The 20,456-nt window shown below is 45.1% G+C and overlaps 1 protein-coding gene across 2 annotated transcripts in view; it reads left to right on the top strand.

Moving 5' to 3' along the window:
* The window catches only part of PRKCE (protein kinase C epsilon), a 1,836,175-nt gene that overhangs the window by 931,066 nt on the left and 884,653 nt on the right, over positions 1–20,456 (top strand). For both annotated transcript variants that reach the window (XM_069608445.1, XM_069608444.1), the window contains 2 exons: positions 7,506–7,540; positions 16,982–17,067. In XM_069608445.1, the coding sequence (XP_069464546.1) occupies positions 7,506–7,540; positions 16,982–17,067 (121 nt within the window). The remainder of the gene's footprint in view (positions 1–7,505; positions 7,541–16,981; positions 17,068–20,456) is intronic.

Genomic DNA, 20,456 nt, shown 5'->3' with positions numbered 1-20,456 from the left:
GCTGCACTGATTCTTCAGGTAACATGAACAGAACGTTTACAAAGAAGTGATCCGACCAAACACAGGGCTTTGCAAGGAAGAGGGTCTTCTTGCAAAATATGTGAAATGCTGCTGAGAGGGGTGCATTGATCCTGCAACTTAAAGGTTGATGAAATCAGTATTGTTGAAGTGGGTAGTAAAATATTTCATTACAGTGATAAGAAAAGGGAGGAGTTTGGCAGACAGCGCTTTTTAAACCTATTATTTAATTATTATTATACCATTATTACTATTATTCTATCCTTTCAAATGAGTACTTCATATAGTAAATGACTATTAGATGAATTACTTTTTAAATTAGTGTTGTCTTTAATAAATGAATATAATACACATTATAGTACTTTATATTTATACTTGCAAACCATTCAAATGAGTCCAGTTCTCTGTACCTTTGTTTACTTTGCGACTTTATTCCATGAGGTGCCCCTGCTCCAGCATCCAGTGCTGAATTCTCAGCCCTAAAGTGCACCTTTGTGAAATGTTTGACACCTGTGGTTTCTTTGTCATGTAGCTTGGACGTGTTCATTCTAAACCATGTGCCCCCCACCCATTCCCACCAGCCACAACCCAAGATTGTTTCTTTCCATTTTCTTGATATGGACACACAATTGAATGGATTATTGATAAATAACTGACTCCCACAGAAGCACACAACATGGAAAACGTTTTGACTCATTGCATTCATATATGTTAAATAAAAAATATCATATGAGATTAAAGAAAACTTAGAATGAAACAGGTAAAAAAAAAAGTACTGAAGCACATTAGACCCTGGTAATCAAACTTTATGTCTGCTCTCCAAAACATCTGCCCACGTGGTAATCACTGGAAACAATCACACCATGGTGGGAATCACTGGAAACAATCACACCATGGTGGGAATCACTGGAAACCATCACACCATGGTGGGAATCACTGGAAACAATCACACCATGGTGGGAATCACTGGAAACAATCACACCATGGTGGGAACACTGGAAACCATCGCACCATGGTGGGATTCACTAGAAACCATCACACCATGGTGGGAATCACTGGAAACCACTGGAAACCATCACACCATGTTGGGAATCACTGGAAACCATCACACCATGGAATCACTGGAAACCATCACACCATGGTGGGAATCACTGGAAACCTAGTGATGTCAATTTATTATCAGCTTGGTTACTTGTGACCTTCCTGGTCAGGGGCTCCTGTATATTCACTGCCTGGGGCTGAGTTTTGCCCAAAAAGCCACATGGGTTAATCCATGGCAAAAGCCTTTGTCTTCCATGGGAAAGAGTTGTCACCTCACAGTAAGACAGGAACTGCCCCCAGGGGGCACGGAAGGGTCTAGTGCTTCAAAGGTCAGGCTCTGCTAGGCCAAGGAAAATCCCACCAGGGTGTTAATTAACAGACACCCTTTGAGGGGGGCAAAGTAGTGTATCCCCAGTGATGACGTTCCAGTAACAGAAGGATTCCACCAACTTGGATTTTCCTAGGGCTCCCAAACGTGCTATCCTCGTCCCTGCAAGGCAAAGCACTCTGGGTATTACATCACCAGGCAGAGGATTCTGAACACAGAAGCCAGGATTGGACCTCTTAAAGAAGGATAGAAGGCAACCAATCCGCTGTGTCCATTTGGCCTAGAGAAGCAGTGGGTCAGCATGAGCCTTCCCTTTATTTAATGCTACTTATATATGCCTTTCACCAAAGCACACTACAAAACATAAGCAATAGTACAATATAAATCGAAAAGAATTTCAAGCTAACACAAACTAGTACAGCGAACATGAAAAAAGACAATCCAACAGAGCATTCTTGAGTGACAGACAAAAATCTTTGCTAGCAGATGTTCTTTTAAACGTTTTTTAAATAAAGAAAGAGTAGGCGGAGAATGTACACCGATAAGTAATTAATTCCCATAGTTTAGGAACTGAAAGCTGGTAAAACGACACAGCGTGGATGTGGAGTAAAAGAAGAAACTGAGAAGCTGAACGACAGTGACGAGTAGGTAGATATGATGTGGCATTTAGGACGCGCCTATACACAAGTGTTTCAAGGCGTGACGAGGCAAGGGGGAGAACAGAGGGAAGACAGAGACGACGATCTCACTAGTCAAGGTGGCATTGAGATCGCGCAAGTGCAGGGGAAAAGGGGAGGGGAAAAGTGCTAGGGGGAACAGGGAAGGCTCAGTGCAGAACATGGGATCGACAGTAAAAAATAAACAGAATAAATAAAAGCAATAAGTAAAAAGTGCGGCCAACTGGTGGCAAGTGCAGGGGTAAGTGCAGACATCAGGTGTCAACTGCTGGTAGGGGACTGTAGGGATACAGAAAACAGTACCTGGGTGCGGTTTCAGCCAGGTGTTCAGCAAGGGAGAGGCTGAAGGAAAGCAGAAGCAAAGAGGAAGGTTTTGAGGAGATGGTTCTCCTCAAGTTTCAGGGAGGCTGTTCCAGAGGGAGGCCCCAGCCGAAGAAAGAGATCTACCACCAACTTGTTGATTGGAGAAGCGACTGAACCTGAGGGAGTTGCAGGCAGATGAGCGAAGAGCCCGAGAAGGAAGATATTTAGGAAGCGAGAGTTGAAGGTATTGAGGCACCAGGCCCCAGAAGGCCTTGTGGACAATGCAGAGGGTTTTGAACTTAATCCTCACAGCCAATGAGAGCCAGTGCAGAGATTTCAGTCCTGGAGAGATACGATCCATGGGCTTGAGGCCAAGGACAAATCTTGCAGTCCTGTTCTGGATGAGTTGCAGAGGACGGAGAGTAGAAGCAGGCAGATTTAGCAAGAGGCTATTGCAGTAGTCCAGCCTAGAGAGAACCAGAACTCTGGAGACAGTGAACCTCTGGGGGAAGGAGAGGAAAGGAAGAATACCCCTGAGGAGGTGCAGCTGGTAGTGTGACTTCTTAGAGGCGTCAGAGATGTGAGGAGAGAAGGAGAGTGTGGAGTCGAGGATGACCCCAAAGTTTTTAGCCTCACAGTTGGGAGCAGGAAGAGGGCTAAGAGAGGCTGGCCAGAGAGTGACCGGAAAGGAGGGAGCAGGTGTGTCGATGAGAAGAATCTCAGTTTTACTGGAATTAAGGCAGAGATCATTGGCAGCACACCACTCCTGGATATCAGACAGACAGTCAGAGATGAGAGAAGGAGAAGAAGTGGCGGAAGATAGCCTGAAAATGAGTTGAGTGTCATCCACATAGCACTGAACATTGGGGCAGAGAGGCAAGACGGTGGGCAAGAAGTGCCAGGTATTGGTTGAACAGCCAGGGAGAGAGGTTAGATCCCTGGGGAACACCACAGGTAGAGATAGAGCTAGAGGAGAGGAAGGACACACGTTGGACCTGGGAGGGTCGATCAGAGAGGAATGAGGTAAGCCAAGCCAGGGCCTGATCAGTGATACACAGGTTATTATGTAGATGGTTGAGCTAGATGGCATGGTTGACCATGTCAAAGGCAGGAGAGATCAAGTAAAATGAGGACACAGGGGGTGTTGGAATCGAGGTTTGAGAGCAGGTCTTCACGGATGTTCAGGAGAGCAGTTTCCGTGCTTCTGACAGCTGTGAAGCCAGACTGATGGTCATGGAGACAAACAACAGATTCAGTGAGGAGATTAAGCTGGGAGATGGCAAGCTTTTCCAGGAGTTTGCCCAGGCAAGGAGTGATGGAGATTGGGCGATAAATAGCTGAGCAGGACGGGTCGGCAGATGGTTTCTGAAGAAGAGGGTGCACAAGGGAGTGCTTCAGGGTGGAACGGAAGACCCAAGGAGTGGTTGCAGAAGTCAGCAGCGCAGGGGCCAGGGTGTCAATTTTGATTCGGCTTGCTTAAAAAAGTTTGCCAGAAATCGCATTCAGACCTCAGCCAATGCCTTACAGCTGGTTACCAGATGGAACATGAACTATGTCTCTGTATCTGCATCGTGAATCAACTTCCCAAATCTGCTTCCTTACTAGGAGCACCTCTTTCAATGGCAAAATGTTTAGGCAACACTACATAAACAATTCCCTATAGTGAGCGGAGGGGAACTTTTGCAGGTACCCCAGGATTTGGTTTAACCCCCTCTGTTCCTCAGAGTGCCAAGGAGGGCCTGCATGAGCCTCTGGACTGCACTGTATTGATCCAGTCAAGCTCCTGCACTCTCTTTTTGGCCTTCAATGGGTTGATAATTAATATATTTAACGTTATACTGCTCCTTCCATCTTTTGAGCCATTTATCTGACCGGGCTTGCTTGTCTTAGGGTCATTTTGGTTTGAAAATGACACTGGGCTCCTTCTGCTGAATGAGTATGCATGTTGAGATGTGTGAGGTCAGCTCACTGAGGCATTTTCAGAAACCCGGCGACTGGAGAAGCCACACATTCTGCTATAATCACTGGAGTAAATCCCTCCTTCATGCTCGAGGTCAAGATTTCCAATTTAGGTGCTCATTCGTGCTTGAGCGTAGTGGCCGAAGGCACCGGCAAAAACCTGGTCAAGTCTGGGTGAAGTCTCAACGACTTCCTCTAGGAGTTGATATTCAGAATGTTGCTTTTAAATCCAAATTTCATTGAAATGCGCTGTTGACCTATAAGAAGATATTACTGGGTCAGTGCAGATAATTGTGGGCATGATGTGACCTCTGGCCTTAGTGAAATCCCTTTGAGGTTTGGACAATATAGTGACGATAAATATCCTCATGTTTAATCCGCTGGTTAGTTTAGAACATTCTTTTCAGGCTTTCTTCAATGACACGCCTTTTTCTCCATGTCTATCCACAAACCCATGTGCACATTTTATCCTATTGTCATCTATACACTGCATAGCACTCGCATGTATGTTTTGCGTTAGACGCTGCCGTTTACCAGCAGTGAGGGCATTTCAATCAGTTTGTGTAATAAATGTTGTGTCTGGAATTTCTTCCTCGGGAGTTCTCGATAAAAGATGTCCTTAAAAGTCCCCTTTAAATTGGCAACTTCCCATCTGCAGGAAAGATAAGGTTGAAAATGGTATTCTTCTTTAGAGAAAAGTTTGGGGGAATGGAAGCGTGTGCCATCAGCATTTGTGTTATGGAATAATATACACCCTAATAATGTACACCCTAAGTGCGGATCTTCTGCCTTTAATGCAGATACTTAAAAGTAGGTTTTGTAGTGGAGATCCCTGAAGAAGTCCAAATGGAGCACGTATGGTTGAAACATGACATGGCCAGCCACACCAAAGAGCATCATAATCTCTGTGGAGAGGTGTAATAACAGTGGGTCACTTCGGAAATGTGGCAGGAGCGCCCAGTGGACCGCCCCAGAGAAGCCTGGCAGTATTCCAATTCCCATTTGACACGTCTGAAGGTCATGCATAATGCAGAGCAGGGCCCTTTGTGCCCCGTGTGTCCGGCTGAAGCCCGACACCATTATGCCAAGTAGCTCCTTTGAATCCATATGTTGCCAGTGAGGTGGGCTAGTGTCCAAAAAAAGCTTGATGAATATATTGTGCCATTTCTGTGAATATGAACATACTTGGTGCCTGATTCATTGAAAGTTTGCCTATGGGATTGTGCCATTATAAAACACTTCCATGAATCAGGTCCTTAATGTGTTTTAAATGATTTTCAAGGGTACCAAAATAAGGAGGGGAATAGCCACAATTTAGTTCAAAGTAAGTGGCCCTCTGCCAAAGGGTTGATTTCATTATTATGAGAATAATAAGAAAATCAACCATTTATATACTTTAATTGAATTGAGGTTGCATTAGTAATAGGCCAAGCATGCATGCCATGTCATGGATGTCAGATCTAGGAAAGTAGGGGGATGTTCTGAGCAGAAGACTTATACATTTTACAAAGGTCTTGGCTGCATCAGGTATGTGGGTGTGTTAGTTAACGAGTGTGCTACTTTCTTCACCTTGTGACGTAAACTACTGGATATCTTGAGTGCTGTCTAGTTTGGACAGTGAGGTCCGCTGAGTCCGCTAGTCTCACTCGCTATGCGTGGCATGTCGGTGAGAAAAAGCAGTAATAAGCCTACATCACTGTTTGATCCCTAATTCTTCCAATATTTGCACCCATTACACAACCAATAAGAGCCCCTCATCGCCTCTTCCCTTTTCTTATGAAGGTTGACATTTTTTTAATCAAAGCATTAAACACAGTTGTTACAGATCACCGCAAAGTCGCTTGCAACAGGAAATATAGTGATCCGCAATTAATGGATATGAATTTGTTTGTTTCGTACCAATATGTTTTTTTCCCTGTACTCATGGCTCAACCTTTCAGGCCTTCTGAATGCTTTTCATGTATTGATGCTTTGTGTAGGTGGCCTTTAATCAGCCCAGCCCCCCTCCCTCCATTCTTATTACTTGAGGACACCTTTGTGATGATTTTCCCACCCAATCGAGGTGTTGACCATGGAATGGTAAGAAGGTTTTTTGCTGACCCTGTGTCCTCTTTATAGTAGCAGATTATCTTGGAGGTGAATTAATTGAGGCTTGTCCCCAGTTCTCTGCATGCCCCAGCTCTAGTTCTTTAATTTGGTCTGCGGCCATGCCTGGACCATGACCCTGGTCTGGATTGGTCGTATACAGCTCCACGATGGGCTTAACAACGAGGCTGTCAAATCCCGCCCTGGTCTGTGTATGACAAGCGCTGGCCTAAGAGCTTCCCTGCATTCAGGACACCGGTCTGGAAACCATGTCAAGTGTTGCTCGTCTAGCTTTGTTCTACCAATCTCCAGGACTTGTCCAGTCATTAGCCTAGTCCAGACAACCATCTACCAGGTCTATTCGACAAAGAGGACGTACAAGACTTCCCTATGAAAACGTAGATTGTTGGCCTCCTCTGTGTGACTGTAAGAAGCTTTTTGGGAGCGGTCGGTGCTAGCTTTGGCACTCGGATACACACATGATATTACACCATCCTGTCTTTAGAAGCTCTTTAATTGCTTTGTGTCACAAGCAAAAAAACGAATACTTGCACATTCCTTTCAGTGCTGCCTTTAATCTCATGGTTTGTGGGTGTGTCGCATCAGGGCGATGGACTCAGACAGAAGAACATCTAACAAACCCATATAGTTTTGTTAGTTAATGGTACAAGCATATAGCACTTGCCTAGTGTGTAACCGTGCCTCTAACACTCTGGCCACAAGTGGTACGAAAGCAACACCCAATCACTCTATAAAGCACCACAATAATGCTGATGTGGCTGTGGATATTTAAGTAACCGTGGCAAAAAGCCGAGCTTCATTCATCCCTGTTGACCTCGATAGTCTGTTACCACCATGTTATGACAACAACTGTAAAAATGTGTCCTGGACACAGTCTTTCCCTTAGAGTCCGCACACATGTGGCCTGCCTCTCAAGTGATGGCCATTGGAGTTGTATGTGATGTGCAAGTAACAACCTCCGCCCCTTCTGGTTAGTCCAGATTATCATAACGTGTCTTTGCATTTCTAATGTCTTGATGTTCTGAAGGCTTTAAACCAATAATGATCTAATATGTGTTTGTTTATATTCACAGGGGCGTAATAGGAAAACAGGGATACCAATGTCAAGGTAAGGGGACGTACATTTGATAGCTTATTGGTGAGAAGAGTCTTGAATTGAAGTGATGATTGCACTATCAAATGTACCCTCCACCAGTGCAGACGTTGATAAACATTGTCTAGCAACCCTACCCTCCATGGGTACACATGTTCATCAACATTGCCAAACAAGCATACCCTCCATGGGGGCACATGTTCATCAACATTGCCAAACAAGCCTACCCTCCATGGGTGCACATGTTCATCAACATTGCCAAACAACCCTACCCTCCATGGGTACACATGTTCATCAACATTGCCAAACAAGCCTACCCTCCATGGGGGCACATGTTCATCAACATTGCCAAACAAGCCTACCCTCCATGGGTGCACATGTTCATCAACAGCTTCTAGCAACCCTACCCTCCAGAGATACACAAGTACACAAGGTGGTCAACATTGCTAACAAGCCTACCCTCCATGGGTGCACATGTTCATCAACATTGCCAAACAAGCCTACCCTCCATGGGTGCACATGTTCATCAACATTGCCAAACAAGCCTACCCTCCATGGGGGCACATGTTCATCAACATTGCCAAACTAGCCTACCCTCCATGGGTGCACATGTTAATCAACATTGCCAAACAAGCCTACACTCCATGGGTGCACATGTTGGCAACCCTACCCTCCAGGGATATACAAGTACAAAAGATGGTCAACATTGCTAACAAGCCTACCCTCCATGGGTGCACATGTTGATCAACAGCTTCTAGCAACCCTACCCTCGAGGGCTACACAAGTACACAAGATGGTCAACATTGCCTAGCAAGCCTACCCTCCATGAGTGCACTCGTTCATCAACATTGTCTAACAACACTACCCTCGAGGTCTACACAAGGTGGTTAACATTGTCTAGAACCAAACCATCCATGGTTGCACAAGCTGGCCATCGAACATATGCAACCACACCATGGACAATAGCAGGATTCGAGTAGAACTTTTGGCAAGGTCTGTAGGACACATCCCCCCATGCTCTTGTCCCGCAGTCCAGACAGTATGCGTTGTAAATATTTTAATTTTATTTATTTGTAATGTGCCAAAAGCCTGCAGGACAGGAAACACTCACATAATACGATGAACAAAAACAGACAGGACAGCTGCGAAAGGGAAGCACACCAATAGGAAGCAGAACATCCCCTAATCAAACGAGTAGGTTTTCTGCTGTCGGTGAAAACTAGCCATGTTAGTTTTAAGTCTTACAGACAGCGGCAGATAATTCCAAAGCTAGTCGGAAGTTACTGGGAAAGCCATCCCTAAGCCATTTACACGTTTGTCAGAGGGTTGAATCACCAGTGCCTGGTTGGAAGAGCGAAGAGCTCTTGCCGGATGGTAGGGTGTCACCAAGTTCTTAAGGTTAACAAGCACAAGTCCATAGAGACATCTGCGGACAAGCACTGCTGAGTTAAACTGTATACACACACAAAAGGTAGCCAAAGGAGGCACTTCCAACTGCTCGAGATATATTCTTTCCTAGATTTGCCTTTGACAATTCGAACAGCATCATTCTGGGAGAGCTGCAGTTTGGTCTTATTTTTCTTACTGGTGCCTAATAAAAGTGCATTAGAGTAATCCAAACGCGAAAGCATGTTGGCACGAGCAATGGAAGCACAATTGGTCTCTGAAAGGAAGGGACGGATGTTCCTGAGTAGGCAAAGGTGATAAGAGCAGGATCTGGAGATATGATTTACCCATGTGTCTGCATTAGGAGAGGAATTCAAGTAAACACCAACCTTTTTAATTTATCAACGACTAAGATGGTGCAGTCGTGGATAACAAATGAATGGTAATCAAGGTGCAACTTATCTCTGGTGTGAGAAGGACCAAAGATCAATAGTTCAGTCTTATTGCCATTAAGGCACATCCAATTACGATTGATCCATGACTCAATTTGTGCATAAATCTGTCTGAGATAAGCAGCGTCTAGCTCATAAGTGCTAGATAATTCCAAAACTAGCTGGGTGTCGTCAGCATAGTTGTGAAAAAAAATATCATTTTCTTCCAGGGCTCGATAAAGGGGTCTAACATAAAGATTAAAAAGAATTGGGGAAAGACATGCCCCCTGTGGAACACCACAGGTAATAGGAGAGAGAAGCGATGTAGAATCACCCCAGAATACGCTTCAGACTCGCTGGGATAAAGGAGATTAGAACCAGGCGATGGAATCTTCACAGCCCTGGCTAACATTGTTACGAGTGGAAGATTAGTAGATCATGAGCCAGAACATCGAAAGCATCCGATAGGTGTCAAAGGACTAATAGGCATGCTTTGCCTATGTCAGAAATGTCAAGCATGCAAGACTGTAAATCAATGAGGGCTGTTTCAAAGCTGTGAAGTGGTCTAAACCCAGATTGTCTACAATGTAAAATCCCCATATTTTCATTAAAAGCTTGATATTGGTTGGTCGCAATTTTGTCCAGGATTTTTAATAAGAAACGTAATTGGTCTTAAATTACTAGGGACAGTAAAATCTAGGCCAGGTTTTTTCACAAGGGTGATGACCATGACCACCTTTATGGAAATAGGCTCAAATTTCCAAGAAAAGGGGGAATTAACAAAACGGACAAAGAAAGGAGCAAAGATCCCTTTATTTGCAAGTACTTCTTTTGGTCGAATGACATTTTCTGTACACAAAGAAAGCTGTATATTAGCTAATGTTTTGATCATCTCAGGGATGGTAATAGTGGAGAAAGAGAAAGAAGGGCACTCTTCCACCAATAGCTGAGGACCAAGAAGTCTGACGGGGGCTCTTTGGACAGATTGTTTTTAATCCGTACCCGTGCTGTTTCAATCTTAGTTTCAAAAGCCAATCTTGGTTGGTAGGAGAAAGGTCTGTAAATAATACTTCTGGCTTTTCCAGAGACTTAAGAATTTCAAACAGCTTTTTTGCGTTGTTATTGGCTTCTTTGTCCTTGCTGTTACAAAGCCAGCGGTTAAAATTGCAGGCAACAAGAGTGGAAGACATAGGGCTGCTTAGCCCTTTAACGAGATGTAACAATTCCTCATTAAAATCCGCATATAAACAGGAGGCCGATAGACAACAATCAGATTGACACAATTCTGTGGGGTAGGGTTCATCTTAAGATTTAGGAGTTCTGAAATTTACTAGAAGACTTCAAGCCTTTCAGTTGTTTTTTGGCTATAACCACCACCCCACCCCCATGGCCCTGTGAGCAATTTTGACAGGCAATGGAATATCCCTCTGGGACAGCAATAGAGATCAAGGGGCCACTTGTCTCAGTTATCCATGTCTCAGCAAGGCAAAGGATGTCTAAATCTGAGTCATGGATATAGTTGTGAATGCTCATGGCATGTGTGTTGAAGCACTGTGTGTTCAATAGCGCACATTTTAAAGGTTTCATTAAAAATGGGCCCACAACATTCAAGGAGATGTCAGGTAATGAAGGGGGGCAATTAAGAGTAAGGGGTGCTTCATGTGTTGAACCTAGACAGGTGTAAGCAGAAGCAACATGGGAAGACAGTGTTCAAGCAATATCCCCAATTGAGTCATAGATGGGCTCCTCTGTAGTACCCAGGCTGAGTGTACTGGGAGGGACCCGGGTAGTCTCGGAGAGAAATGAAGTCCCTGTATTGGTGTCATTAGAAGAAGTCATGGAGTCTGAAGGAATTGATAAATAGGCCAGTGTCGACTAATATCTAGAGTCTTTGTTGAGAATTTGGGCCTCATTACGGCCCAGGTGGTAAGGGGTTAACGTTGCCGTAAAAGTTGGCGGCGCCGTTAACCCCTTACTGCCTAATTATGAGGTCCCTTTGCGGGTCCCCACCTTAACTGCTGGTTTTACCAACCGTTAAGGAAGGAACCCGCAAAGGGACTTTCGAGGTAATTACGGTACCGCAATTTGCGGTACCGTAATTACCGCCTTCCCCATTCCCATTGAGCCCTATGGGGACAAAAATGGGAATGGCGAAGGGCCAATGGTGAATGGGGAATTACCACCCCGCCAACCTTGGAATGGGGCGGTAATTCCGCCATCCACCATGGCGCAATCTGTAAAATACCGGCGTCAACCATGGCGCTAATAGCGCCATGGTTAACGCCTGGGTCGTAATGAGGCCCTTTGTGTCTACATAGTAGAAACAGGGGCCTCACTCGCTAAACTAAGGGGCATATTCATGATGCTAGTAGTAGGAAGCGAGGCGCTATGGTCCTGCTCTGGCAAGGTATCCTATTTATTGTGTAAAAGGTTAGTAATTATCCTGAGCCGCGTAGCCTTCTGGGCAGCCAGAACTAAGTGAAGAGCGTTAGGGGGGACACATGGTCAACGGTATGGAGAAAGTGCTGCAGGACTCAGTGTACTGAATTCACATCTAAGTGGCGCAATACCAAAGTCTAAAAATACTGATATTACGCACACAAAGTCAAATAAAACGGTCCAGTAAAGCACAACGATTAAAAAGGACTAAAGGCCATATTAAATGCCCAGTCAAACACAGCAATAGGGAAACAGTCCGCCACGAAAAGGACGAGCTCACACTATTAAGTGAAAAGGAAACCAGAACGTTTTAGGGAAAGGAAAGCACCAAGGATGCACTACCCAACCGGCACTAACTGGCTTCTTGCAGTCGCGCCAGATGCTGTTGCGCCAGGTGCTGTCGTGCCTGGGGTGAAGAATTACAGGGGAGACTGGGAACTCTAGTTGTTCAGCCAATCGAAGCAAGCAGAGATCTATAAATAATGCTCTGCTTGCAATGCACCAAACAGAAGAGAAATATCCAATTTAGGAGAAACTATAAAAGTGGCTAAGTACAGAAAGCAAATTTAAAACAAAGTTCATAGTTTACCTAAAACACAGTAGAATTTTTCTTTTTTATTATTTGATTCAATTGTACAAACAATTTTTTCAAAGATAAAATAAAAAAAAGTCCAACGTATCCGTAAAAATCCCCTTCAACCTTAAGTGTTCAGAAATCCAATCCAGGTCATCCATTTTGACCATTTCCGATGTTACAACAGCCTGTCCTGATAAATTCCTTACATAAACCTAGTTGTACTAAGGCTCTTTAACCAGTTTATATTGTCGAACTTCTTTCCGTTATTTATTTAATCCCTTAGGAGACTTGTCAATGTTCACGTTGTTGTGTTAACTCAGGTTTTTGTAAGACGTACTCAGACAATTTCACATAGGAAGTCTTCTCCCTCGATAGGGTTTATCACACCTTTGACAAGAGAGAGTATAATTAGATAAAATCACGGTAACTCAAGATTAAAATAAACTGTTTCTAGGACATTTCTGGACTGCCCTGCAGACGGCCACTCAGGTTTTATAATTCCCATGCATGTATATGCCCAGGTTTCAGATGGTCATATTATTCTTTTCTAACCCCATCAAAGTGATGGAATATGGGTGGGTTCAGGAACTGGTGCTCAGGCAGATATGGGCCCTCATTACAACACCAGCGTTAACCTATGGCGCTATTAGCACCATGGTTGCTGCTGGTATTGTAACGAGTCTGCCAATGGTAAATGGGGAAATACTGCCCCATTCCAAGGTTGGCGGGGTGGTAATTCCCCATTTACCATTGGCCCTTCCCCATTCCCATTTTTGCCCCATAGGGCTCAATGGGACTGGGGAAGGTGGTAATTACAGTACCGCAAATTGCGGTACCGTAATTACCTCGGAAGTCCCTTTGCGGGTCCCTACTTTAACGGCTGGTCCAGACCAGCCGTTAAGGTCGGGAGCCGCAAAGGGACCTCGTAATCAGGCGTTAAGGGTTTAACGGCGCCGGCACCTTTTACGGCGCCGTTAAATCCTTAACGCCAGGGTCGTAATGACCCCTATGGTGATTTGCGTAGGATGGCAACGGTGTAGTAAAGTGAGAACGTCAGGCGTGGTACCCATGTCTCCTAGTGCTAAATTCGACTATGGAGCCATACAAACAGATGAAGTGCCCTTTTCAAGTCCTCATAACAGTAATGCCCGGCCCTAGGCTACAAACCTGGTGTTGCAGCAAAGGTGTTTGACAATGTTGAGCAAAATGTTTTAAGTACATTTGCAGGTGCTTTTGAGGTGCTCTAGGGCTCTGCAGTGCAGAGCAAACTTTTCCAAGACACATCATTCCAGTTTTCCAATTCCAAACAGACTCAACCCATTAGTAGCCAAAGACCAACGTGTCTGCTATTGGAAAATCTACACTACATGGGTCTGCTCGCCCACATTGAGCATTTATGTTATGTGCTGGAATTTGCAGTGCACCACTTATGCTTCACACGCCCTCATGTTGCTGTGTGTCGGATAGTTCATTTGTACAACACACAGTATAATATTGATGTGGTAATGTGTGTAAGGCTTCTAAGCACTGTAATAATTGAAGGGATGATCCAGCCCACAGCATCATCCTGTTCCCAAGGGAGCGTGTTGCACTTCTGCTATCTGGCCAGTCGAAGGATAGGGGTATATGATTGAACAGAAATACCACCATTATTGTGGGAACCAGTCATTGTGATGACTTCTGAGCTGGGAGGCCAAAGAGTGAATGCACGTTCAGTCTGAACTACCAAGACACGTGTGTTGGTGCCACGAGATCAAAAATAGTGAATTCACTGACTGCATTTTTGTTAAAGAATTCATTAATTAGCTCCCTTGTTTAATTCATAGAGAAGGAATAATTGTTCTGCTTATTTCATGTGACAGAATGTTAAGCCATTTCACATTTCCTCCTTCTGCCTTGATGGAGGGAGACCCTGCACAGTCCCTGCCACACCACCTGCCCACACTGGAGGGAGACCCTGCGCAGTCTCTGCCACACCACCTGCCCACACCAACTCCGAGCCCAAGCACCACAGAGACTCTCTGTCTTGGGGCACCGGACCCTGTCCTGCCATCCACCAACCTTGCGCTAGGCAGCAACAGGAATTTGTCCTCTCCAGTACGGGACCAGATGTTTTGTGTGCCAGCAGGCACAAGAGTTGAGCCGTGCCCGGGCCCTCATCCTGCCACTTTTTCTACCCTTGCCTTGCTGCAGTGCACCCTGGTGCTCTCTGCCATACCTTCATCCCGCTCCCCCTCTATCTTGAGCCACCTGACGCTGTCCTACCATGCCGCAGTCCTTGAGGCAGGCAGGGACTGGATTTGGCCCTCCCCAGCATGTTATCAGCTTTTGTTTGTAGCAAAACAAAAGAGGTGATGACTGGAAGTTTTAGAATTCATCTTAACCTCTGGCATTGCTTTTGGCAACCCTCCAGACCATTGTTCTTCGCCTGCCAAGACTTTAAAAAGGGGAAGGACCATATGCAAATCATGATTGGTCCCACCCCAAAAGGGGCAGTCCAGCCCAAACTGCTAGGTCACATCCCTTCTGCACAAGAACACAAGCATCCCCAAACATGTTTTCGTCCTTGTCAGCTTTCGATTGTACTGGTGGCGTAAAGAGTTAAACCCTTCCTGGGCCTTCACCCTTTTTTCTTTCCTTTCTCCTGCCCTGCTGAAGTAAGAACTGATGTTGTCACTGCCACACCATCAGCCCGATCGAGCCCAGAGTGTTGGCCCCGCTAGCCTGTAGTGTGAGGACTGCAGAGTCCCACCTCTTGGGCTGCCTGTCTCTGTCTTGCCATCTTTAATTCTGGAGTCAGGCAGGGACAGGATTGGTCCCCCTCCAGCACGTGACTGAAGTGTGCGCCTGTGGCCACTAGGGTAAAAAACTACTTTCCCTGGCCCGTCTTCCTGTTTCTTTCCCTCCTCCTGCCCTGCTGAAGTGAGACCCAGCACAGTCTCTGCCACACCATCAGCCTGCTGTAGCCCCGAGCGCAAGTACTGTAGAGACCCTGTGTCTTGGGCCGCCTGTCCCTGTGCTGGCATCCTCCATTCTTGGTTCAGGCATGGCCTGGATTGGGCTCTTTCCAGCATGTCAGCAGCTTGTACAACTTGCTCCCAGGCATCCTAGCACAGGCATCCCGGCCAAGAGCTGAGCAGACAATGGTGGACACCTTTTAGGCCGGTAAGCCTTGTATTCTGCTACTGTTGCCTCCTGCTCCCCTAGCCTGCTGCGGACACTCCTGTGACATGAGTATATACATGCTTGCCCATCTACATACCCATCCTGATGCCCGCCTCACCATATGTGCACATGTTGGCATTTTGCCTCTTGCTTCTGCTGCGGGCATCTTGACCTGTTCCAGCTGCACACCTTCTCGCTTATGCTAGGTCTACCACTGGGTTTTCTTTTTAAATGTATTTGAATTTTATAATGCACTAACTCGTGGGGGTGCTGCATCAAAGCACCAGGGAGAAACAAGCCCCAACATTTAGTCCAGTACAAAGGTGTGACATATACACTAGGGAAAGGAAGCTAGGAATGAGGTCACACACTCAAGTGATATGCTTAGTTAGGTCATTCTTTGCCCCGGTGGAAGTGCAAAGTTTGCACGGTATTAGCAGTAGGGCAAAGGTTGGCCTTTTTTTAAAAACACTGGGACACATTAAAAAAACATTGCAACTTGACAAGTGCAGTTTGGCATATTAAAAACACCAAGGAAACAATGCCCTAGTGCAAAAAAGATGCATTTTCACTCCATTTTTGCACAAACTTTGCCCTGATGCAAAACTGCATCAACAATGTTTCTTTTTAGCCCTAGGGCAATTTTAGCCCTGGTGCTTTTAATATGCCAAACTGCACTTGTAGAGGTGCAATGTTTTTTTAAAGTGTCCCAGTGTTTTTAAAAATAGGACAGACTTTGCCCTAGTGCTAATACCGTGCAAACTTTGCACTTGCACCGGTGCACAGTTTCTGTAATCTGGCCCCAGGTGTCCACCGAAATCGACATCCATCTGTTGGAGGAGCCCATTTGTTGGATTGTTCCCGCTGGGAGGAGGTAGGGAGGTAGAGTGGGAGCGGGGTCATCGTGGTTATCGTCCACCATTATCGCCTGCTCATTACTCCCAGTAACAATATTTATATTTCAGGTGTGAGAGTGACCTGCGTTTCTTATAGTTTCATCACAACAGATGCACTGGTGAGGGCGGGGAGCTCCCAAAGGGTGAGACTCGCACCCAGTAACTGAGTGTTGGGGTGTCTGTAAATGTATACAAGTGCCAGTTTAAAGCAGCCCTGGGTTGGCTTCTCCCAATTTCCCATCGAGTTCTTTAAACTTTGAATAAGGTATAATGAAAGTAACCAGCCTGTGATATTACATCGGGCCATAGGACTTTGTTAATGACTTGTGTGCACCTGATGCAGCTGAATGACCAGATGTGCACTGAGATTTGAAGGATGGGCGCCTGCTGCAGGCTGACTGCTGGAAAGTAGGCTAGCCATAATGCATACATATTTTATAGAAATCCAGGCCAGGTGCACCGCCAGCCTCTGTTGTTGTTTTTGCTGCGCTGCTGAAATATGATTCTCTTTTAAAAATAGTGCGCCAAGAGCCCTAACCTTTCATCTTTGCCCTGTTTACAGTTTGCACTTGCGTGGTCCACAAGAGATGTCATGAACTTATAATAACCAAGTGCGCCGGTTTGAAGAAACAGGAAACTCAGGATGAGGTAAATATTTACAACACCAGAGATGTTCCAAAATTCAACAAACAGTTCTTTTTGCTCTTCTTCTGCTCAAGTGCCCGCCGTACTGCCCCCCCCCCCCGTTGACTGATCGGGCTGCCCAGGGCGTGTTTACTCCTGTCTTGCCTCTTGTCAGTGCAGGATGAGTGGTCATCCTGGGAGCTGCACACTGTGCAAGTGCTATTTACATAAGACCTGCTCGGGCAGCCTGCTTCCATGCTTCAGGCATCCGGCCCTTGAAAAATGAAAATCACCCCACAGCCTTTTTTGTTTAATGCCTGGTTGTTCATTTATTCTCCTTAAAATGGGGACCTGGTGAACACATTTTTCTAAGCAAGCTTTGACAAAGATAACAGTTGTGAATAGTAAATTGTGGGCGCTTTTTGTGTTCGCCCACACTCACACACATGTAGGCATAAGGGCACAATAGTATCAAAAAACGAATGAGCAAGGTCAGGTCAATCTCTGCTGAAGAATAACCACTGCTACACCCTGAGTGGGTGACCCCTTGTGTGGGTGATCACATAATTCTCATGAAACTGTTCCTCTGCACAAAAGGGTTTTATTTTGAAGTGCAGTGGTGTAGTAATACACTGGTATTTTTAAAAAAACATAGGACATTCACATTTCAGGACATACAAAGTGTAGTACCTAAGTACGAATGATCAAGTAGTCAATATTTGAGACATCTACTTTTACAGTTTGTTCATTCTTTATAGGTTCCTTGGGAAGGAAGCTTAGAGAATTCAGTGGAATCATAAACAGGTGGGGGGCCCATAGAGTGTGGGCACAATCAAGAGTTGAACAACAACATATAATACATGTCAACACAACAGTGTTTCGGCCAAGAAGTGGATCCTTCGACCTCTTAATCTGAGCCACTAAGCTCCTCGGATTCGACCACATAGAACCCTCCACTCGTAAAGACACTCCTGTCCTGATGAAGGCCTACACCATTAGAGCTCACCTAGCTCTACACAAAATGGCCGAAACACTGTCGTGTTCACCCATACAGTTATAAGCACCCCCTGCCCTCATTTCAAACCACTTAAATGCCACTTTATGTATTCCCTTGGCCCACCATTCACAACTCTTAAGGGGCATGTATGTGACAATAGCCACTGATAGGCCCGCCCCTCCATTACCTGCAAACTCCTATGTGCCTAAACAAGCCCCTTACGTCTACACTTAGCCAGCACTTGTGAAATAGCACAATGTCGTTTACTGTTATTTTCTTTTTCTTTTTTTTAAAGTGGCCTTTCCTACCGTCCTGGAACGGTACTCCAGGTCACACAAAGTAAGGGAACGTTGTACCCTTTAGTTCCCGTCCACTTTGACCTCTGGTTACCATCGATGACGAACTTGGCGACTCGCCTTGAGTTTTGCCATCTTTGAATGGATGCCCGCTGTTATGTAATAAGTGGGTGTTGGATTCAGGCTATTGTGTGCGGATCCCTGCTTGCAGTAAACTATTATTAGGCTTGCATACATTGATTTTTATAAATCGCAATAGCTGTTACAGCCCACTTTTTGATTTTGATTTCTAATTTTAGATATTAGAAGATTGTATTCCGGATGCTATGGCAACCGGTCAATTCCCTGCGTTCAGACATTTTAGAGGCCTCATAGGTTACTTTCAGAATGCGTTGATCAAAACATTGGCACGTAGTCCCATGGGCTATAACAGCTTGATAATTAATTATACAGATGGACTAATTGGGCAGACGTAACGGGCGGCCCTTTACTCTCTATTCTTTTTTATAGATTATGCTTAAACTTGCATGTATTTGTTTCAAAAACTGCAATAGATGTTACAGCCCAATTATTGATTTCTCATTTTAGATATTAGAAGATTGTATTCCGGCGGCTATGGCAACCAGGATTGCCATGGTCTGTTCCCTGCGTTCAAACATATTGGTGGCCTCATAGGTTAAATTCACATTGCATTGATTCAAACATTGGCACATAGTCCCATGGTGCTATAGCAGTTTGATAATTGATTATACAGATGGACTACTCAGGCAGAAGTAAGGGGCGGCCACGTACTCCTCTAGTCTTTTTGGTAGACAATGCTTACTAGCTCCCAGTTTGGATAGATTATCTATCACACTGGTTGCGTGAGCATATTCTGTTAAGTACTAACAGCTAAGGCTTCGTCATCAATGTTATCATTTAACCCTTAAGAGTTGGTCTGTAATATGAAGATCCATCACTGCTCTCTCTTAAAGAGGATTTTATGCATGTTGCCTCCTCGGCTGGGGCAGATAACCTTTTCTAGCCCCGGTGAAGTCATTCTCAGAATGCCCTTTAAGGGCAAAATGCTCCACCATGGGAGCTGTCATCCTTTTAGTTCGTATACAGGACCTGTGTTCAACAGTCAGTTTCTTGAAAGGTTCATGCATGGGCATGTGATCAGGTAGATTACTTTCAGGCGGTTACAGGTACCACGAGTGACATGTGCCACGTGCAAATAAACAACCCAGTCAACTGAGATAGATCGAGGCTGGCGCACACCCTGGCGACAGACCATTTTCACCGTTAACAGCCTGAATGTAATCTTCCTGATTACATTCCTTCACTGGCTCCCACTTCAAGAACAAATCACCTTCAATTCCTGCTGCATCATCAATAAGTCGGTCGCCTTCAAGTCACCCAGCTACTCATGGAGAAACTCAGCATCTCCGGCGGACAGCGAACCACCAGAAGGCAGGACACGTGCAGACTTGAAATCCACTGCTGCAAAAAGGAAAGCACCCAAAAACAAACCTTCTCTGCCTACGCCCCAAGACTATGGAACCTTCTCCCCATCAGCATCAGACTTGCCCACACGCTCCTACAATTCTGAAAACTGCTCAAGACCCACCTCTTCAAGGAGTCTCTCCTCAACACCTAGGCCATCACGTCACCCCCACACCACCTGACCCACTAGACGCCGTCCGCCCCTCTCCTCCACCCTGTAAAAATTTACCACACCTCTCTGCCCCTCTGTATCCTGATGCCGCGGTAGATCTGCTCCGTTTTGCATCTGTACTGTTGTATACCTCTGTAAAGCACTCTGTTTCTTTTCAAAGCTAGGTCCATGCTCTATAAATACAATAATAATCATAATGATAATAATAATAATAATAATAATAATAATAATAATAATAATAATAATAATAATAATAATAATAATAATAAGAAAAATAAACTATCTATTTACCAACCTAGTCTTGAGGCTTGGGATATGGAGGACACAGGTTCTCAGGGATCTGTGTCAACAACTGGCCTAATCTAGAGTTTTTGGTTGGGGGGGGGTCATGTTTTGTAGAGGAATGGCTGATCTATTCCAGAAGCCACTCTGACAGCAGATAACTGAGACAGCCGATAGCCAG

The sequence above is a fragment of the Ambystoma mexicanum genome, chromosome 4q (assembly GCF_040938575.1).
Source record: "Ambystoma mexicanum isolate Mex_15411 chromosome 4q, UKY_AmexF1_1, whole genome shotgun sequence".
Taxonomy (NCBI): Eukaryota; Metazoa; Chordata; class Amphibia; order Caudata; family Ambystomatidae; genus Ambystoma; species Ambystoma mexicanum.
This window is presented reverse-complemented; position numbering and strand designations above follow the sequence as displayed.